The 19664-nt window shown below is 34.3% G+C and overlaps 3 protein-coding genes across 3 annotated transcripts in view; 2 read left to right on the forward strand and 1 right to left on the reverse strand.

The window, feature by feature from the left end:
- Nucleotides 1-7946, forward strand: part of LOC107037717 (ATP-dependent RNA helicase p62) — a 14154-nt gene extending 6208 nt beyond the window's left edge. The window contains exons 5-8 of the mRNA XM_015256410.1: nucleotides 823-1001; nucleotides 1454-1513; nucleotides 5231-5473; nucleotides 7072-7946. Coding sequence (XP_015111896.1) covers nucleotides 823-1001; nucleotides 1454-1513; nucleotides 5231-5473; nucleotides 7072-7175 — 586 coding nt within the window. The 3' untranslated portion in view covers nucleotides 7176-7946. The remainder of the gene's footprint in view (nucleotides 1-822; nucleotides 1002-1453; nucleotides 1514-5230; nucleotides 5474-7071) is intronic.
- Nucleotides 7947-10545: 2599 nt separating this feature from the next.
- On the forward strand, nucleotides 10546-12442 carry LOC107037633 (testis-expressed protein 47). The gene is made up of 2 exons (XM_015256279.1): nucleotides 10546-11016; nucleotides 12227-12442. The coding sequence occupies exons 1-2, from the start codon at nucleotides 10546-10548 to the stop codon at nucleotides 12440-12442; spliced, it is 687 nt and encodes a 228-aa protein (XP_015111765.1).
- Nucleotides 12443-12477: 35 nt separating this feature from the next.
- LOC107037634 (high choriolytic enzyme 1-like) lies at nucleotides 12478-19269 on the reverse strand. The gene is made up of 6 exons (XM_015256280.1): nucleotides 19131-19269; nucleotides 18965-19065; nucleotides 17007-17103; nucleotides 15817-15946; nucleotides 14708-14904; nucleotides 12478-12749 (listed from the first exon to the last, which is right to left on the reverse strand). The coding sequence occupies exons 1-6, from the start codon at nucleotides 19267-19269 to the stop codon at nucleotides 12478-12480; spliced, it is 936 nt and encodes a 311-aa protein (XP_015111766.1).
- Between the last annotated feature and the right edge of the window lie 395 nt (nucleotides 19270-19664).

The raw sequence follows: 19664 nt of genomic DNA on the forward strand, positions 1-19664 counted from the left end.
GGGGGGGGGGGGGGGTAGATGAGGGATTGTCGCTGGGAAATGAGAATTCTAGACTGAAGTGGAGAAATTGTAGAAGAATTATTCAATTTTGATGATTGTGAAATTATTTGGAGTGTCAAGAGACAGGAAATTACATTGACATTTATTTCTTAAATTATGCATTATTGCGTTGATTTTATATTTGATATGAAATTTTGTGAATTGAGTTTTCATTAGGAATCGAGTTTATGGAATTATTTAGAATGTCAAGAGACAAAAAATTACCTTGACATTTTCTTATTAAATTATGCATTATTGAGGTGATTTCGCGTTTGTTATGAAATATTAGGAACTGAAACGATGAAATTCTTTATAATGTCAAGAGACAAATAATTATATTGACATTTTCTTGTTAAATTATGCATTATTCAGATGATTTTATATTTGCAATGAATTATTAGGAATTCAATTTTTCCACTTCACTCCTCCATTATCTTGCGAATATCTAAAAAGGAAATAGTTTTTGAAGAATTCATTCGAGACATTTTTATTATCCATTAATATTTGCTAATAAAGCTACTGTTTTTCAAGATATTAGCAAAATACTGGGAATAGAATTCTTCAATTTGTCCATTTTTTTTCACCGATTCGTTACAAATAGAGAATTTAAGGATTGGATCAATTTTAATGACTCTACATGATGAAAAAGGTTGATGAATGTTTCGTGATTATATTTTACACCTCATACCTCTAAGAAGAACTGATTTAAACTCCTCATCATTGTTATTCACCTCGAAACGTGAGGATTTTTGTTTAAATATTTTGTTTTGCATTCTTTCGCAGATTGGGAACTCTCCTTCAGGAAATTGGCAATGTTAACGATGATGGTGGCAAAACAATCATTTTCGTTGAGACAAAGAAAAAAGTTGAAAACATCACGAATAATATTCGTCGTTACGGGTGGCCAGCAGTCTGCATGCATGGCGATAAGTCACAGCAGGAACGTGATTATGTTTTAAGAGGTAAACAGCCAAATAATTAACAAATTATTTGTTCATTCAGTGAGTGAACAGTAAAATTATCTCAATTGGACAAAATTGTTTTTGAGAAAATTCCCCTCGAACGTCTTTTGACAAAAAATTCTCATGAAAAAAAGTTGCGATATTTTTCTGAAATTATTTTATCAAAGAATAATGTCAATTAATTTAAAGAAGTTTGTTCAATTTCTAGATTTCTATTTTTAATTGTGCAGAATGGAATAAAAAATACTGGATTTTCCTAAATGTATTGACATTTTTCTGTTAAAATGAAACGAAAAACGTTGACTTTGTTGAAATTAATGAATTTTACTCTGAAAAAAAATTCAAATTTCCATTCTCCATTCAATTATTTCACACCCAAATCATTTTATCGCAAAATAATCGCAATTAACTTCGAGAGATAAACTCAATTTCTAATTTTGTTTCTTCCACAGAATTTAGGAACAAAAAAGGCTCGATTCTCGTAGCAACAGACGTTGCAGCTCGTGGATTAGGTAAGAATCAGCTCCAAGTAAATCGATAAAAAAAAATCATATTACTACTATTAAAAAACGCGGAGTCATGAACTTGATTTTTAAAACGGGATTGTTCGAGATAAAATCAGTGATTGAAGTCAGGGAGGGTGGCGATGTAGCACAGACTGGTTATATGAAGTTGATGCCTCACTCGTGGAGTTGAGATGTAGAGAAAGCTTATCCAGGATTTTCCAGGTGATGTTTCACTGCTGGTGGCTCACTTCAGATCCGCATTTTTTTTCGTCTCGAGTACTTCGACTTATTCAAACTAACAAACACCTCTAGCCAATTGAATTCCCTCAGTACCTTCATCCTTTATGTGTCTAGTGGGATTGATCAGTATTTATCCTATTCTTAATTGGTCCATCTAGATATATTCGAGAGTAGTGGGAAAAATTGCAACAATTAGATCAGATCATTAACATTGGGGGTTTGTCGAAGGATTAAGAGACAGTAAAAAATAATCGAGGAAAAGGAATAAGTAGAGTTAATCCTTCAGTGGAGTTGTGGAATAGGAAGTTGATTTCCCTTGAGGATTAGTTTTCGTGAATCTCACAATTCAATTGAGAGCGAAATTTTCATCAAAACTCTTTTATAAAAGAAGTGTTTATGATAATGTTACCATCTTTTTTAAATTGAGAGTTATTCATGAATTTTTTTGCTGTGCCCTTGATAAATATTTTCCAATCGAACGAAGATAAAAAAATTTATAAGAACTTATGAAGTAGCTCTCATTTTCTTCTAAAAAAATTCTTCACTAATTTTTCTTCAGTCCTCTTCGTTTCCAAAATGTTTATTAAACACTTAATTGATCTGAACTTTATTACTCACTCGTCAAGACTCATCCTCAACTCAAGTCGAACAATTCTACTCCACAACTCAGCTACTGAATCCTATTTAGCTGATCCATTAGTAAATTTCTGGAGTATGAAGTTGATTTCCCTTGAGGATTAGCTTTGGTAAATCTCGCAGTTTAAGAGTGAAATTTTCATCAAAACTGTTTTACGAAAAAAGTATTTATGAAAATGTTAGCTCTTTTAAATTGAGAGTTATTTCATTTTTTTATGTCCCCTTGATAAATATTTCCAAATTTAAAGAAGGTGAAGAAAAATTCATAAGAACTTTTTGTGTAACTCTTATTTTGTTCTACAACAATTGGTCACTAATTTTTCTTCATTCCTCTTCATTTCTAAAGCATAAAAAAGACGCAGAATAATTTATAACAACTTTCTTTAGCTCTCATTTTGTTCTAAAAAATTCCTCCCGAGTTTTCCTTCATTCCCATTCACTTCCGAATTGTTTATCCAAACCTCGATTGACCTGAACTTCACTACTCATTCATCAAGACTCATCCTCAAGTCAAGTTCAGTAATTCTACTCCACAACTCAACTACTGAATCCTATTTACTAAAAAAAATGGGAATGAAACATAAAGTTAGATGATAAGTGTGGGCATCTCATAATTTATTTTAATCAGTCTGGTTGTCCTTTGTTTCAGAGGCACATGGTGCACAGATGATGTTGAGTGTGCGATGAAAAAAAATAAATAAATAATCACGTTTGGATACGTGAAAACCATGGCTCACTCACCTGTCTGTGCTCTTGACAAAAGCTATATATGCAAGTGAATATATAGACGTACATGCGGAGATTTATCATGAAGTTTCCAAAAAATAAGAATAAGCATGTACTTCCAATGTGCCTCTGTGTGAGAGTCCTGTGTACCACGCAGGGTGGTAAGCGGGTCACTTGTCGCGCTGTTCACGGCTGTTCAATATATAAAAAAAAAAACAATATATTAATCCAACACAGTCGGGTCAGCAAGGTGCGAGACAACAATCTATTGATTTTGCTACTATCGCTGCTCGATAGGTATCTTGGTAGGATAAAAAAAAATATTCTGGAGTCAAGAAATAATTTATCGAAGAATGAGATTATGAATTCGGGTTAAAACACAACAAGGGGATGCGTGTGCTGGTTTATTGACTTCAGTATGGAATGCAATGTTCATCTGTTTATTCCGGTTTGTATTATCACAACATCCAACCTAACAATTTTTTTTTATGTAAACTTTTTTTTTAATTCAGTGGTGAGATGATGGAATAGGATTGATTGAGAATTCATTGATTTTATTTGAAGATTAAAGTGGAAGAGATATTTTTATTGAGAGCTTTACAGAGTGAAGGGACATTTTGATGAATGTTGCTGAATTCAAAGGATATAGCAAACGGTTTTTTCAGTTTTTGGTTCAACCTCAGGGTGAGTTTTTTTATAATTATCTAATTCAAAGGAGTTGAACATTTCTGTTGAGGATATTCAAGGACTTTGGCTATTTTTTTCCGAGTGAAATGCTTCTTCTACTTTCGTAGTTAACCCTGAGTTTCCAGATACTTTGCAATGTTTTATTTTTTAAACTTTGCAGGGCTGAATTTAAGTCTTGATATTGAATCGTTAGAAAACATTTTAATAATCTGCAAAGATATTAAAAAGTTGACTTTTTGAGAAAAATTGGTGAAAGAATTGAAAAATTGAATTTTTTTAAAATTGTGAGCATCTATAAATAATTTATGAGCAGTGAATTTTCCAACACAAAAATAATTTTTTTGGAATTGTGACAAATTGTTCATATTCAGAATTTTATCAGAAATGGATTTCATGCCGAAAAAGTAAAGTTTTCGAACGTTTAAACAATATCAATTATTTATTTATAACCAATGAATGTTTAAAAAGTAACAATTCTGTGCAAAATGAGATTTGAAATTTTTCTCACGCAATTTAATTGACAAATTTAATGATTTCATTTGAGCCTCGTTTGAGTCTGTTTCCGGACATTGCACAATGATTTTATCATTTAAAATTTGCAGGTCAGAATTTAAATTTCGATATTGAATCATTAGACATTCTAAAAATCGGAAAAAAAATGATAAAATTTGCTTTTGAAGGAAGATTGATAAAATAATTTAAATTTTTTTGGAAAATTACGAGCATTCTCTATAAATAATTTATAAACAATAAGATTTCCACTATAAAAACCATTGTTCGGAATCGTATAAAATTTATTCATATTCAGAATTTCTAAAAAAAGGTTTCCGAAAGTTTAAATAATTTCAATTATTTATTGATAAACAACAAATGTTAAAAAAATAATAATTCTCTACAAAATGTAATTTGAATGACACTGAATATTCATAATTTTTTTTCAAAATTTTCTCACGCAATTTAATTGACAAATTTGATGATTGAAAATGGTTGAATCTATAGTTTAATCTGTACTAAACAGCAAAAAATACTTGGACATCCTTAAAAGAAGTTTTTTTCTGGATTTAATTTTCCTCAGCGAAAAAAAGTCCACAGCAACATTGCTTTCCCCTTCAGTTAGCAAGATATTTATAAAAAAATTATTCCCCCATGAATTTGTCCTGTCTTAATCCATTCTGTTATCCTCCACTACTGAATTACATTATTATCTATGTCATCCATCCACACACGCACAACATTAGCATTTGTTCCTGAGTTATGTTCATTACTAACGTTCTATCACAGTCATTTCATCATTTGTATTGACATTTGTCGATGGGATTGCAAAGAGTTTGTATCTCTTCATGAAAAATCATGGTACATTGCTGATAAACACAGAAACAGATTAGAGGGTGGGGAGGTTGAGGGTGAAATTGCTGATGAATGGATGTTGTTTAGACGTCGATGACGTGAAGTACGTGATCAACTTCGATTATCCATCGTCGTCAGAGGACTACATCCACAGAATTGGTAGAACTGGACGTTCACACTCAACTGGCACGAGTTATGCGTTCTTCACACCACAGAACAGCCGACAGGCTAAGGATCTGATTAATGTACTTAAAGAGGCTAATCAGGTTGTTAATCCTAAGCTGAATGAACTTGCTGCCAAGAGTGGAGGTGGATCTTATGGTGGACGCAGTGAGTATTGTTTTAATCTATTCTATTAATCAAATGTTCTGCAGTTTATTTTGATATTCAGGTATATCCGGGGAATTCACTCATTCAAATCGCATAAAACTCTTGGATTCTTGCTGATAATTAGTGACTTATCTTTTTATTTTAAGTCCCGGGTGTACTATCTTTCGAATGTTATCTGGATTTTTTTCATCTTTCGTAATCCAAAATTGTCAATTGAGTGGCATCATGCAGAAATTGCCAAAAATTATGATAGAATGATAAAAAAAATAGAAAAAATTCTGAACTTTTTCAAGGAAAGTTTTTAATTGAGATTCAGAATGAGTGGAAAAAAGGGGAAATTGCAAATATCTGATTCGCTGTGGCAAATTATCTATTAGCTGTCATTTTCCATGGTGGATAACAAAACACTGACTCCTCATGGGAAGTGACAGCTAGGTATCTAAATTTTCAAAACAGTGGTATGTAGTCATCTGCCATTTTTATGTGATAAAAATGTGATTAAAAAATTCTCCAAAATATTACAATCTTTTCCAAAGAGGCTTTTTCGTAATAAATGTCTGTGCAGTGGGGGAAAAGATTTATGAAATCAGTCTTCCCCCTGCATGATATTGGATGACAGGCCGCCATTTGTCACCGTAAATCAGATACATTCTGAATATAGATTAAAAATGCTCTTTGAAAAAATTAAGAATTTCTTCTACTTTTTTTGATTATTCATTCATAATTTTTCAAAACTTCTGCATGATGCAGGACTCAATTGACAATTTCAGATAACGAAAGATGAGAAAAAAACTTTGAGATAACGTTCGAAAGATAGTACACCCGGGCCTTAATGTTAATGTTTCAACTATGAAGTAAATGATTCATTTGGAAGAAGAATCCTCTATTAGAATGAAATAAACAATTTATTTGATTCAAATAAACTATATTTCTGAGTTAATGAGTGGGTCTGGAGGAAAAAGTCAACAAACTTTGCTTTTAGTCCATAAAATTCCTCACAAAAATGTCTTGATATTTTTCCACAGACTTCTCCCTTAAAAAAAATTGTGAACATCTAAAAGTCACTTTTGACGTGGTTGTTATTACTTTAATAATTAATTCATCACAATGATTTTGATCAAATTAATTATCATTCCAATTATACTTTTTACACTTCACAAAATAGGCCCACACAAATATTTGTGGCCTTACCAAGTGAATAAATAATTTTCTTCTCTTTATTTTGTTAAATTTTACAAAAAAAAAAGATTGAAAAATTTGTTATTAATTTCTCTGGATACAGTGGGTGGGTCTAGGAGAAAATGTCGAAAGATTTTATTTCTAGTTCATGAAATTCTTCACAAAAATGTCTCGATAAATTTACATAGAATTCTCCCTCTTGAAAAAAATTGTGAACATCTGAAAATCCGTTTTCACGTGTTTGCTTCTATTCCACTCATTAATTCCCCCCAATAATTTAAAAAATAATAATCATGTCAATAATACTTTTTAAACTGTACAAAAGATCTCACCCAAATCATTAAAAATCGATGAACTGTCTAAATAATTTTCTTGTCTTGCAAAACTTGTCATTAATTTTTGTTTCCATTAATTTTCAGATCGTTGGGGATATGGAGGTGGTCGAGGTGGGCGTGAAAACACATTCTCAGGACAGCATAAACGATTTGACAACCGTGGCAGTGGCTATGGAAACTACAGTTGATTATGTAATTCAACCAATGACCATGGCAACCGAACTAATTCCTGGGAGGCTGGATACAACCACAGTTGGTTTTGAAACTGTCATTTAAATAAGAAAAAAAAATTGAAAAAAAAACAGATCAATCTCTAGTAACCCAAAACGTAATCGGTTATCAGTGGTTCCAGTATCACAATAATTTCATTTGTATTTATCATAATTAATAAAAAGGTACCTTTTTAGCTTCAGCTGTGTCACTTTTTGACAAAGGTTTAGCATTGATTTATCAAGTTCTTTTTGCATTGGTGATACGTCGTAGTTTCAATTCTCCTTTCATATTCAAATAGATCAAATGTTTATCTTATTTTATTAGTTTAATTTAAACGAATGGATTTTTTTTTCGAAACTAGGAAATTCGTTTGGAGTTTAGATATGGCGTTTAAACGTGGACCATTTTTTTTCTTTAAATTATTGATGAAAGTTATTAATGAAGAAGAAAAACCCTTCAGTATTCATTCCATTGATTCGGGAATAGGGTCAACAGGATCTTACATATATTTGATCTGTAAACACTAGTTTTTATTTTCTTTTTCCTTGTTATTGTAATCGATGTACACCAAACTTAATAGTACAGAACAGAAAATTGAGGAATAACCGGGCGCTCTCAGAAAGTCACATAATCCGTAAATAATTTCTCGTCGTGATTGTAAAACTGTTACAAGAATTATTATAAAGGAAATGTCAATCTGATTGGGCATGTAGCCCATAAAACGAATAAAACAAATTCCGTGAGAATTTTTTTGTTTTGGGTTTATTGTTATTCAACTTATCCCAACCCCTCGATTTGTTACGCTTCTCAGGCTACAGGATGTGTTTTCAATTTTATTTTGATGCATTATTGTTATTGAATATACTAGACAATGGAATTCCTTCATTTTTTCGACATTTGATATTTTGTATTAAGGATAATCGGGCGAGGAGAAAATGTTGGAGGTGAGGCCTCCGAGGGGTTTCTATTGTTTTCCTGCAGAAAACCAATCGCTGAACAAAAAAAATTTTCCCATTCGGATTCAAAATTCAGGCAATATTAGGGAGTATCTCCGGTTAAAAATTATTTTTGGAGCTAATCAAATTTATTTGTATCTGTTCCACGCATTGAATGGTTTTCAGATTGTTTTTTTTTTAAATGAATGAAAAAATATTAATCCATGCGAAAAAGTGGCAACATCGTACCACTGGCTCGAGGGAGCTCCAATCACAACGCTTCATCGCTCTCTCTCAAGAGACGAGTAAATTGACCGCCCTACCCCCATCCGATCGGTAATTAATGAGGACTTTGCTGCTCTTTTGGGCTGCGTGCGCAGATATTTCATTTTTCAGTACTTTTTTCGCTATTATTAATAAACAATGCTCCTAGGTGACAATCTTTTTCACTCAAAAAATCATTGATCACATGTTCTAAATGTGTCTAAAGTTTCATGACTTTGGCTGCATTTTTTCCTTGGGTTTTGCAGTTTTTTTGGTGATTTCCTTAAGATCACGGGTTAAATGACCACTTTTTCAAAAATTCATAATAAATTAACCATGCTCCCCAGCAGTCTGAAATTTGGCACACGCCTTTTCCATCCTTTAAAGAATACGTAAAAAAAAAAGAAAAAAATGACTGCTTTTTTTCTAATCCTCCGGGCTCGCCCGATTGTCCTTAAGGTGGTACGTTCGAAAAAGGTAAATGATGGCATTCGAATGGAATTCGTATAGGATGACAGTTGGATTATCTATGATTTCTTCTGGATTTTCTTCTCAAGTTATCAATCGAAGTCGCTTCTTACACATGGGCTCTTAAAATGGTATATAAACATAGCTAGAATTTTGAAATTAAAATGTGAAATGAATTCTAAACGAAAGGTAATGTGAATATGGTGAACAGGTCAATTGCTACAAAATTTTGCTACAGAAAAATTCGCTCAAGTTCTTCCTTTTTTACGAACTATACATTCAATGGCCTCAATTTAACGCTCATTAAATAAACCTGAAAATGACACCTGATCTGCTCAATTCTGCCCATTTTTCATTGAGTTATGAGAGTTTTAGGAAAAAATTGAACTTTCATGTTTCACTTGGAAAATTAACTTTAGTTGGATTTTTCGATGCTAAAGTGGGCTAAGCAGGAGTATCTAAATATCACTTCGAAGAGCATTTACTATTATTCAAAATGGTGCATGATAAATCTCATTTAATTCAATTTTCAGAAAATTATTGTAGATTGTTTCTATTTTTTACGTTATGTCACACCTCGGAAATTACTTTCTGCCATTTATTGAGACGTTGGACATGGTCCTCGAGAATATATCATATGTCGATTTCAAGGTCTCAACGAGTTCTTCAATTTGCGACCCTATATTATTATTCCGTCCAATGGATCAATTGTTGAAAAAGGGTAATATAGCGATTTTAGTATGTCACGTTTTGAAAATTGCCATGTTTCTCCTTCTAATGACGAGATTTGTCGGCTTTGAGTTCAAATCTGTCGAGATATCTTACCCCTTAGTGAAAATATATATTAAATTACCTTGAAATTGATCCTTGAATTATTTGATTGAGACTAATTTCCTTAACATCTGGATTTTTCTATAACTATTGATCAAGCGAATGAGACTATTCATATACCATTTCAAAGGGTAGGGTAAAACGGACACTTTTGATTTTCTTCGAAATATTCATGACGTGTTGAATTGTTCATGAAATGGAATAATTTTATTTTTCATTTGAAAAACAATGATTCCTTTTTGTGATGAGCTTAGACTGAGCTCAATTGATAAATCTGTTTCTGAGTTATGAATATTTTTTAAAAAGTCAAAAGTGTCCATTTTACCTTACCCTCCCCTATTTGTTGTTGTAGAACGTAAAAATCAGGGGAATTAGAATTTAAAAAATTAAGACAAACATCGATCATACGCAACCTGGCTAGCGCGTGCATTCCACCTCATCGAAAATAAAAGAATCACCTAAATGGGAATATGATGACTTCGACACCTTCAAGAATGTTTTAATTAGCAGTAAAAAATTATTTGAAGTTAAAATAACAAAACAAAGAATAATGAAATTGAGAAATACTTGAATGCAGCCGAAACCCCTAATTTCCGGACAGCGTGGCCATATTTTTTTATTTCTTATAAATGTCGATCAACAGAAAAAATCATTGATCACATGATTACACACGTGTAATATTATTGAAAGGTGAAATAATCACTAAAATTTACATTTTATTATTCACGAAACAAAATTTTGATGGAAATTTACATTTTATTATTTAAGTTCAGAAACTAACTCCCGTCCAGAAATTGACCTGTTCACCCCAGTATGAAACGTCCGATTGATCAAACAGTTATAAAACATGGAAGCACCTCCGAAACGCACGATCCTCGACGTCGTCAACAGTCTAGGAGAGACTGGCATCTGCCGATTGATTTATTTCGCTGAGATAAAATCACACCAGCAAGTCTTGACTTTTTTCAACGACTACTCCACAAACAGTTTCTTCGATCGAGTTAGTGGGCTTTTACTGGTTTACCCGACGTCCGTGCTACATTTAGTCGAGGCCGACGAAGAAACCATTTACACGATTTGTTTGGATTTGATTATGAACGAGGCAAATGGTCTTGAGGTCTGCAGATGTCTTCCCGTCCACGTCAGCACCACTGGGAGACTATTTCCGAGGTGGTTCATGAGGAAAGTCAATCCACCCCTGGGACATTGCGGAGTAACGGAGTTCAGGGATATGGTGGAGATGAAAAAATTCTATTTCGATGTTGTCGATGCCTTTTACAAATTTTATTTCGAGTTGAGGGGAGGTACAGCCAATATTGTGAGTAAATTTTTTCAAGACAGTGGGTAGAATTCAATGTAAATAACTGAAAATTTAAAATTCATAAAACTCGAGAAAAATCTCCAAATCTAAGGGAGATAGCGAAATTTTCGTAACCACCTTTTTTGTAGCTCTCAATTCACCCCACAAAAAAGGTTTCAGCAAAAATTTTACTATCTACCTTAGATTGTGAGATATTTATTGAAAACTGACCAATAATCAAAATCGACTTAAGGCCCGGGTGTACTATCTTTCGAACGTTATCCCGATGTTTTTTTTTCATCTTTCGTCATCTGAAATTGTCAATTAAGTCCATCATGCAGAAGTTTCGAAAAATTGTGAATGAATAATCAAAAAAAGTAGAAAAAATTCTTAATTTTTTCAAAGAGCATTTTTCATTTATATTCCGAATAAGTTGAATAAGAAGAAATTGAAAAATGTATCTGATTTACGGTGACAAATGGCGGCCTGTCACCCAATATCATGCAGGGGGAAGACTGATTTCGTAAATCTTTTCCCACACTGCACAGAGACATTTATTACGGAAAAGGCTCTTTGAAAAAATTTGTAATATTTTGGAGAATTTTTTAATCACACTTTTATCACATAAAAATGGCAGATGACTACATACCACTGTTTTGAAAATTGAGATACCTAGCTGTCACTTCCCATGAGGAGTTAGTGTTTTGTNATTGAGATACCTAGCTGTCACTTCCCATGAGGAGATAGTGTTTTGTAATCCACCATGGAAAATGACAGCTAATAAATAATTTGCCGCAGCGAATCAGATATTTGTAATTTCCACTTTTTTAAACTCATTGAATCCCAATTAAAAACGCTCTTTGAAAAAGTTCAGAATTTTTTCTATTTTTTTAATCATTCTATCACAATTTTTGGGGATTTCTACATGATGTACCACTCAATTGACAATTTTGGATTACGAAAGATTAAAAAAATCCAGGTAACATTCGAAAGATAGTACACCCGGGCCTTAAATCGTTTTATCGCTTCGCTACAGAATTCATACAGAAAAAAATCGAATCTATAGACTTTTTCTATCAAAAAACCGCACGCCAAAATTCCCAATTTTCGCGTGAAATCTAAATCTAAATTTAAAATCACATGTCCGAATTGAATGATGAATTTTCCCAGCAAATCACATTTTTTAATTCCCTCTTCCAGAATTGCCAGTCATAATTTCCAATTTCAGGAAGAGTTGAAAGACAAATTGGATGCGCTAACTCACCAAAATACCACATCATCAATTCCATCAGAAAACTCGATCAAATCACTGCTGAAGACCCCCCGTGGGTTCGAATTGGCCGCCCTCACTGAAAATTACTGGAGCGGAATAGTAGAGAAGGAGGACATCATCTGGCCGTTTCCAGAGATCCGAGAGCCGTCAATCTCCCTCTCAGAACCGTAAAGACTTGATCGTAAAAACCAAATGCACGCAATGTTTCACAGGCCAAGGGTATTACACACATTGTGCCATCTTCGCGCCTCGAAGGAATTATCCAGGCATCCGTAGAGTTCATTGACTTTCAGACAATCTGTCTTCGACATTGCTCTTCTCTGTCCGACAACGGTGCCTGGCATTGTTGGTACTATGGTCGGCTTACCGGGACTTTTACTGAAATAATTGCTGCCGTAGTGCATTATACTGCTGTAATCGTACTCGTAACTGTAGGTGGTGTTCTCGAGGGATTGCTTGTCGAAATTTATCAGGAAATCTGGAGAAAACGTGGAGATTCGCACGTGAAAAAACTTCCAGGCAGCTGCAATCTTCGATACAGCTGTAATTGTACGTGGATACGTCCACGGTCTTTCCTTCCACGGACGAAAAAATTTAATAGAAAAACCTATCGAATTCGTTAGAAAATTCTATTCAGTAGTGAAGTGGTAAACCGAGTTAAGTCGATTTTGACTATTAGCCAGTTTTTTCTGAATATCTCGGAATCTAAGAGAGATAGCAAAATTTTTCTCATGACTTTTTTTATAACGCTCTATTGGCTCTACAAAAAAGGTCATGACAAAAATCTTTCTATCTCTTTTAGATTCCGAGATATTCGTCAAAAACTAGCCAATAGTAAAAAACCACTTAACTCGGTTTACCGCTTCGCTACTGTATTGAATTTCTATTGAACTGTTCTAGTAGTTTTTGGCCTATTCTACTAAAACGTTCAATGGAAAATATTCAGTAGAAAAAGTCAACAATTCAACTTTTCTCATAACTTATTCTATTGAGATATTTTCTGAAGAATTTTCTCGGCTCAAATTTTCTGTTTTTTCGTTTGATTTTCTTGATGAGAAGAAAAGAAAAATAGAGTGAAAAAAACTTGGAAAATTTGAGTCGAGCAAATTCTGTAGGAAATATATGAAAAGAATAAGTTATATAGAAAAATCGAATTCTGTTGACTTTTTCTCTTGAATGACTAATAGAAAGTTTAATAGAAATTTAATCGAATTTTCTAACGAATTCGAAGTTTTTCTATTCACTTTTTTCGTGCGTGTCTGTCTCGAATTTCCTAGAAACTCCTTGCATTTCCTCGAAATTTCTAGAAACTCCTTCAATTTTTTCGAAATTTCAAGAAAATTGTCGAATTACCTCGAAATGTTTAGACTTTTCTAGAATTACACATAAGGACCGTTTCCCAAAATAGCCCCCCATATTGAAACCCTAGACGTATCCACGTCAAAATTGAATAGAAAACCTAGCGAATTAGCCAGCAAATTCTATTGGAATTCTATTGAAAAATTCTACTTGTTTTTTGCGCTGAGTCTATTGCATATTTGATAGGAGAAAATATATTTTCGATTTTATAATTAAACGATTTTATAATTAATATTAACATTAATATTTTTTAATAATTTTTTTATTGAATAAGTTTTACATTTATTCACTATATTTTGAATTCCTGTTCGAATGTTTCTTTTGAGATTTTTTCTATTAGAATTATCGGGCACAAGTTTTCCACGTTTTTTCCGCTGAATTTTGTTTTGTTTTGCATTAAAGGATCCGAGTGAAAAAAACTTAGAAAATTGATGCCTAAGCGTTCTTACAGAAAAAATCTCAAGAGAAAAATTTAAACAGAAATGCGAAATCTATTGACTTTTTCTTGTCGAATATCCAATACAATCAGCGAGAAACAAATAGAATTTTTGAGTAGAATTCCTATAGAATTCCAATAGAATTTTCTAGCGAATTCGCTAGGTTTTCTATTAAAGTTTTTCATACATGTTAATTCAATAAAAAAATTGTATGAATTAAGAATGAATTATCATTGAATAGTCTTGAAAAAGAGGAACTTTTCCATCATCGTAAATTTCCGCAGGATTTGAATGCAATTGGATTCAAGACGCTAGTTTCTTCACTTTTCGAGAAATCTTTAAAAACCGCAAGTGAAAAACGGAAGTGGCCCTACGGCCCATAGAAGCCACTAAAAAATAAAAAAAAGAAAGAAGAATACAACGAAAAATAAATGCATCTTTGGTAATTACGAAAGTATGTGTCTCATCATAATCTCTTCGATCCGAAGTAAAAGGAATGACTTTTGTTGAAAACTACCAGTCTCTCAAACGTCTGAATCTTCCCTCTAAAGTGACGACTTCCCCATTGGAATTCACGATGGCATTTTAACGTCTCTGTAGACTATAAAATTTAGTAAATAATTTCTTATTGCCGCCTTACTTGAGAGAATATTCTCCTCACGAATAGTAACGAAAGTATCACGATCAGCTCTACTCTGCTCATGAAAAATTCCAAGTGTATGTAATAGCTCATGTACGGCTCTGCCCTCATTTCCAAGGCAATTCGGTCCACGCTCATCCGACGGTTGTAAAGACAGTAATTGCCCACCACCGAATTTGCCTACAAATGACCAGCACCTGCAGTAAAAATTTACTGAAAATCAACGTCGTGGGTAATGCCACAGGTCTGTTATGAGAAAATAATTACTGAATGTAAAAATGGAAAGAAAACCATTATGTGTTTAGCGAAGTGAACCGATAAGTTCAAATGCTCTGAATAAAAACAAGTGGGAAATTGCTTTCATCATAGCATAATCAATATGTTTTTTGTGATATCACGGCGTGCGAAAAGTGAATTCCCGTCCGTAAAACTTGGCTTTACGCACTCGACAGGTATCATAAAATATTTTTTATGCCACTCATGCCTGAAACCGGCTGGATTACACACTCGACGCTTCGTGTCTCGTGTCTAATTCAGCCGGTTTCAGGCTTCGTGACATAAAATTTTGTTCAGTACTTGTTGGGAAATTTCGTCCTTAACCTGTGTGGTTACATCACTCCCCTTCGGCTCATGTTGTAAACCCCACACACGTTAAAGACGATATTGCCCCACATGTACTGAAATATACTATTTTCGTCACAAGGCAGAAGAAGAGGCGAAGCCGAGGAATGCAATCATACGAGTCAGAATAGTATATTTCGTAACGAGTGCAAAAAAGTGTTTTTTGGCGAGTGGGAGGTTTATATCACGAGCCGAAGGCGAGTGATATAATCCCACGAGCTAAAAAAAAATTTTTCACGATTTCCGAACAATATTTTTCATCACAATGTGGCGGAAATGGGACTTTTAGGCACGCGGAGCGTGCCGAAAAGTTCACTTTTCGTCACAGCGTGATGAAAAAGTTCTTTTCGACCGAGTGACGAACATGACATTTGTTACACGTGCATGTGAAAAAGTGGATGTTTAACGAGGAAATAGTTCTAAAAAACCAGGAAATAATGTTCTTCTGAAGAATTTAAAAGTTCTAAGATTGATGCAAAGATTTTTACCCTTTGGGATATTTAATGGGCCAAATGAGCACGAAATCCTTGGCCTTCTCATCCCAAGGGACGAAATTAACACACGTCATGTAGTTCAGGTACGATATGGCTTTGTAAATTGTGACGTAATCTTCGGGACCTGAAATTGATGTACGTGAAGATTGATGTACGGACCTGGATGCGTTCCGAACAGTGAACTTGGCAGGTATTACTAAATAGTATGTTTCGATACGAGTGCGTAATAGTATATTTCGTTACGAGTGCGGAAAAGTGTTTTTTCGGCTCGTGCTGTAAACCTTCCACGAGCCAAAAAACACTTCCCACGAGTATCGAACGATATTTTTCATCACAATGTGCGGAAAAGGGACGTTTTAGGAACGCGAAGCGTGCCACGAGTATCGAACGATATTTTTCATCACAATGTGCGGAAAAGGGACGTTTTAGGAACGCGAAGCGTGCCACGAGTATCGAACGATATTTTTCATCACAATGTGCGGAAAAGGGACGTTTTAGGAACGCGAAGCGTGCCACGAGTATCGAACGATATTTTTCATCACAATGTGTGGAAAAGGCATGCGAAGCGTGCCCACGCACGTAAAAAGTTAGTTTTTCGCACAGTGTGATGAAAAAAAAATTTTTGACCCGAGGGAGGTGTTCGCTGGAAGCGAGTGATACCCTCCCAAGGGTCAAAAAACATTATCCCACGGGTGTCGAATCCTATTTTTCATCACAAAGGGTGGAAAGTAATGAAAAACATTACGCACAAGTGATGAAAAGCCACTTTATGTCATTGGGCCCGAAAACCGCGATCTAACCGAGCGAAACGAGACAAATGACAAATATTGTATGTCACACGGCGACAAAAGTATTATCTGCCGAATGTGATTATAATCTACTATTTACGCACTCGTGTCGAAATAGACTATGTTGACGCGTGGGAGGTGTGTAACACTCGCCAAATGCGAGTGGTACCTCCCCCAAGGGTCACAGAACACTTTTCTTACGAGTATCGAATCCAATTTTTCATCACAATGTGTGGAAAGTGGGATTTTGCGCATGCGGAGCGTCCGTAGAATTTCACTTTACGCGCTAGTGATGAAAAATACAATGTACATGCGTGCGAAAAAGTGAAACTTCATGCACTAGTGACACAATATACTATTTTCTCTCAGTACAGATCACTTCCTATGGCAACTCACTATATAAAGGGCTGATGACGTAAGGCACCGTTCGATTATTCCATAATTTCTCGGGGAAACGGTCCCAGCGAAGGCCAACGCGCCAGTGATTGAACACCTAGAAATATAGGGGTCATCACCAAATCAACGATTAGTGATAATTGAGCGAAATAAAAAAATTGAATGAAAATGAATTCAACCGGTTGAAGACATCACCCCCATTCATTAAGGTAATTACCTCGTTAATGAGTGATCTTGAGTTAACATCGACTCAAGTTCCTTTTTACTATAAATAGTGGACTTGCGTAATTTTTTTTCAATGTTCTAATCTCAAATTTTGGCCCGAAATGATGAAGTTTTTATTTAGTACTTCACGCGTATTAGAAGTTCAATAGAAAACCTAGCCAATTCGCTAGAAATTTCCATTGGAATTCTATAAGATTTCTACAGGATTTCTATTGGAATTCTATTGAACAATTTTACTTGTTTTTTGTGCTGATTCTATTACATATTTAATAGGAGAAAATATATTTTCTCAAATAAATTTCTTTAAAAAATGATAAAACAATTTCATAATTAATATTAATATTAATAGTTTTCAATAATTTTTTTATTGAATAATTTTACATTTGTTCAATATATTTTGAATTTCCGTTCGAATTTTTCTCCTGAGATTTTTTCTAGTAGAATTATTGGGCACAAGTTTTCCGCTGAATTTTGTTTTCTTCTGCATTACAGAATCCGAGTGAAAAAAACTTGGAAAAATGATGCTCAAGCATTCTTATTAAAAAATTCTCAAGAGGAATCCAATATCGAATATCCAATAGAATCAGCACAAAAAACAAATAGAATTCCAATAGAAATTCTATAGAAACCCCATAGAATTCCTATAGAATTCCAATAGAATTTTCTAGCGAATCCGCTAGGTTTCATTGAATTCTTTCGGTGACACGCCAAAATTCCCCCGTCAAAATTCCCCGCCCCATATTTCCCTGGTCGAAATTCCCCCCGTCATTTTTCTTCCCGACATAATTCATGTTAATATTCCTTGCGCCAGTTCTCCTCACCCAATAATTCCTGCCGATAAAATTCCCCGTATGGCGTATTTATGCGGTTTTTTTGAAATTATATATTTGGTTCGTGAAAATCTTTATTTAAATTTGGCATTTTGAAGCGTAATGAACTCGGCGACGTGTGATTGGTAACTGATGGATCGTGGGACTGATATTTCCGTGTCCCCACTATACCTGTTCTGTATTTATTTTTATAATATGACACACCTGTTGAGTGCTTATTGTGATTCTAATGCCCAATCTGTCTACTGTACAAGGCCTTTTTCAATTGATTTTGTGTTTATTATCGTTTTGTCATTGAGATCCTTTGTCCGAGGTACACGGAGAGAAATATTCAAGAAAAATTACGGAACATTTCACGTAATCTGCAAGCGAGAATCGTTTTCAGTGAATTTCTATAGGAATATAAGAGAATAAATCTGAAACGTTCAGTAAATTTTCGGGTCTGTCACCGAAAAAATACGAAAAAGTCACGTAATTTTTCTGGACGTTGTAAAATCTAACAGAAACTTCAAGACTTATTATGCCTCAGAACATGAAAATTCTTGGATGTTTAGGAATTTTTACGAAAAGTTCCGGAAAAATTACGGAACGTGTTGTTAAAATCTCCCCCTCACCGTGACTTACTGCTAGCCGTGAGGCGTCGGACGGATAAATAATTTTTACGGAACAGATCGTAGAATTTATGTGACGATTGACACTTTTTATTGAATTTTACTTCGCTCCCAGATTACGTTTCGGAACGTAATTTTTACGTCTTTTTTCTGGTAATTTTTATTGAATATTTCTCTCCGTGTAGTTCTGTTGCGGGAGGATTTTCTGGCGGGGAATTTTGGTATGTAACCATTCTTTCATACGTGTTCTCAAAAAAAATTTTTTCTCATTACACATTCGACCTCACTCTACCTCATTCGTCATCATGATGTCCCCCTGGAACAATCCCGGCCGGACTTCTGGGTCTTGTTGTGTTCCCTCGAGTATCTCAAGTTCGCCAGATGAATGCTTAACTGAAGATCATTTGATTAAACCCTCCTGTTCAATTAAACCCTCATTGACTAATCGTTCCACCCACCTATGTCTGGAATTATCGGCCTCACCTCGGCGGGCACTTGGAGATGGTAATTTCGCTTTGGAAATGCATTCACCGTCGGTAATGACCACAAAATGATCAAGTAAAGCAGAACTGACATTTTCATAATTATATATTTCATTGATGACGATAAAATGATGGAGATGTTAGAATTGATTCGAGAATGACGAGAACTTGTCACACGAAAACTAACGGGTTTTCAATTTTTTTCCGCCATCGGGAACGTGAAATCCCATTGGCAAATCATTCCGGGGTCACGTGGGGTCCCCACGTGGACCTGGGGTAAGTCATAGAGATGCAAAATGACCGTCATTTTTTAGATCGCGTCATATGACCAAAAAATGACGGTCATGTGACGCACAAATTTTCCAACTACAAATGATTGTCACAAATCATTTGTAACCAAATTGTTGTCAAACCATCTATATAGTTGCATAATGACGGTCATAACTAATTTCCAATTTGTGACGGTCATGAATAAAACAAAATAGTTTCATCTATATGGCGATGGAAAAA

The sequence above is a fragment of the Diachasma alloeum genome, unplaced genomic scaffold (assembly GCF_001412515.2).
Source record: "Diachasma alloeum isolate Michigan unplaced genomic scaffold, Dall2.0 Dall_scaffold_00269, whole genome shotgun sequence".
Classification (NCBI taxonomy): domain Eukaryota; kingdom Metazoa; phylum Arthropoda; class Insecta; order Hymenoptera; family Braconidae; genus Diachasma; species Diachasma alloeum.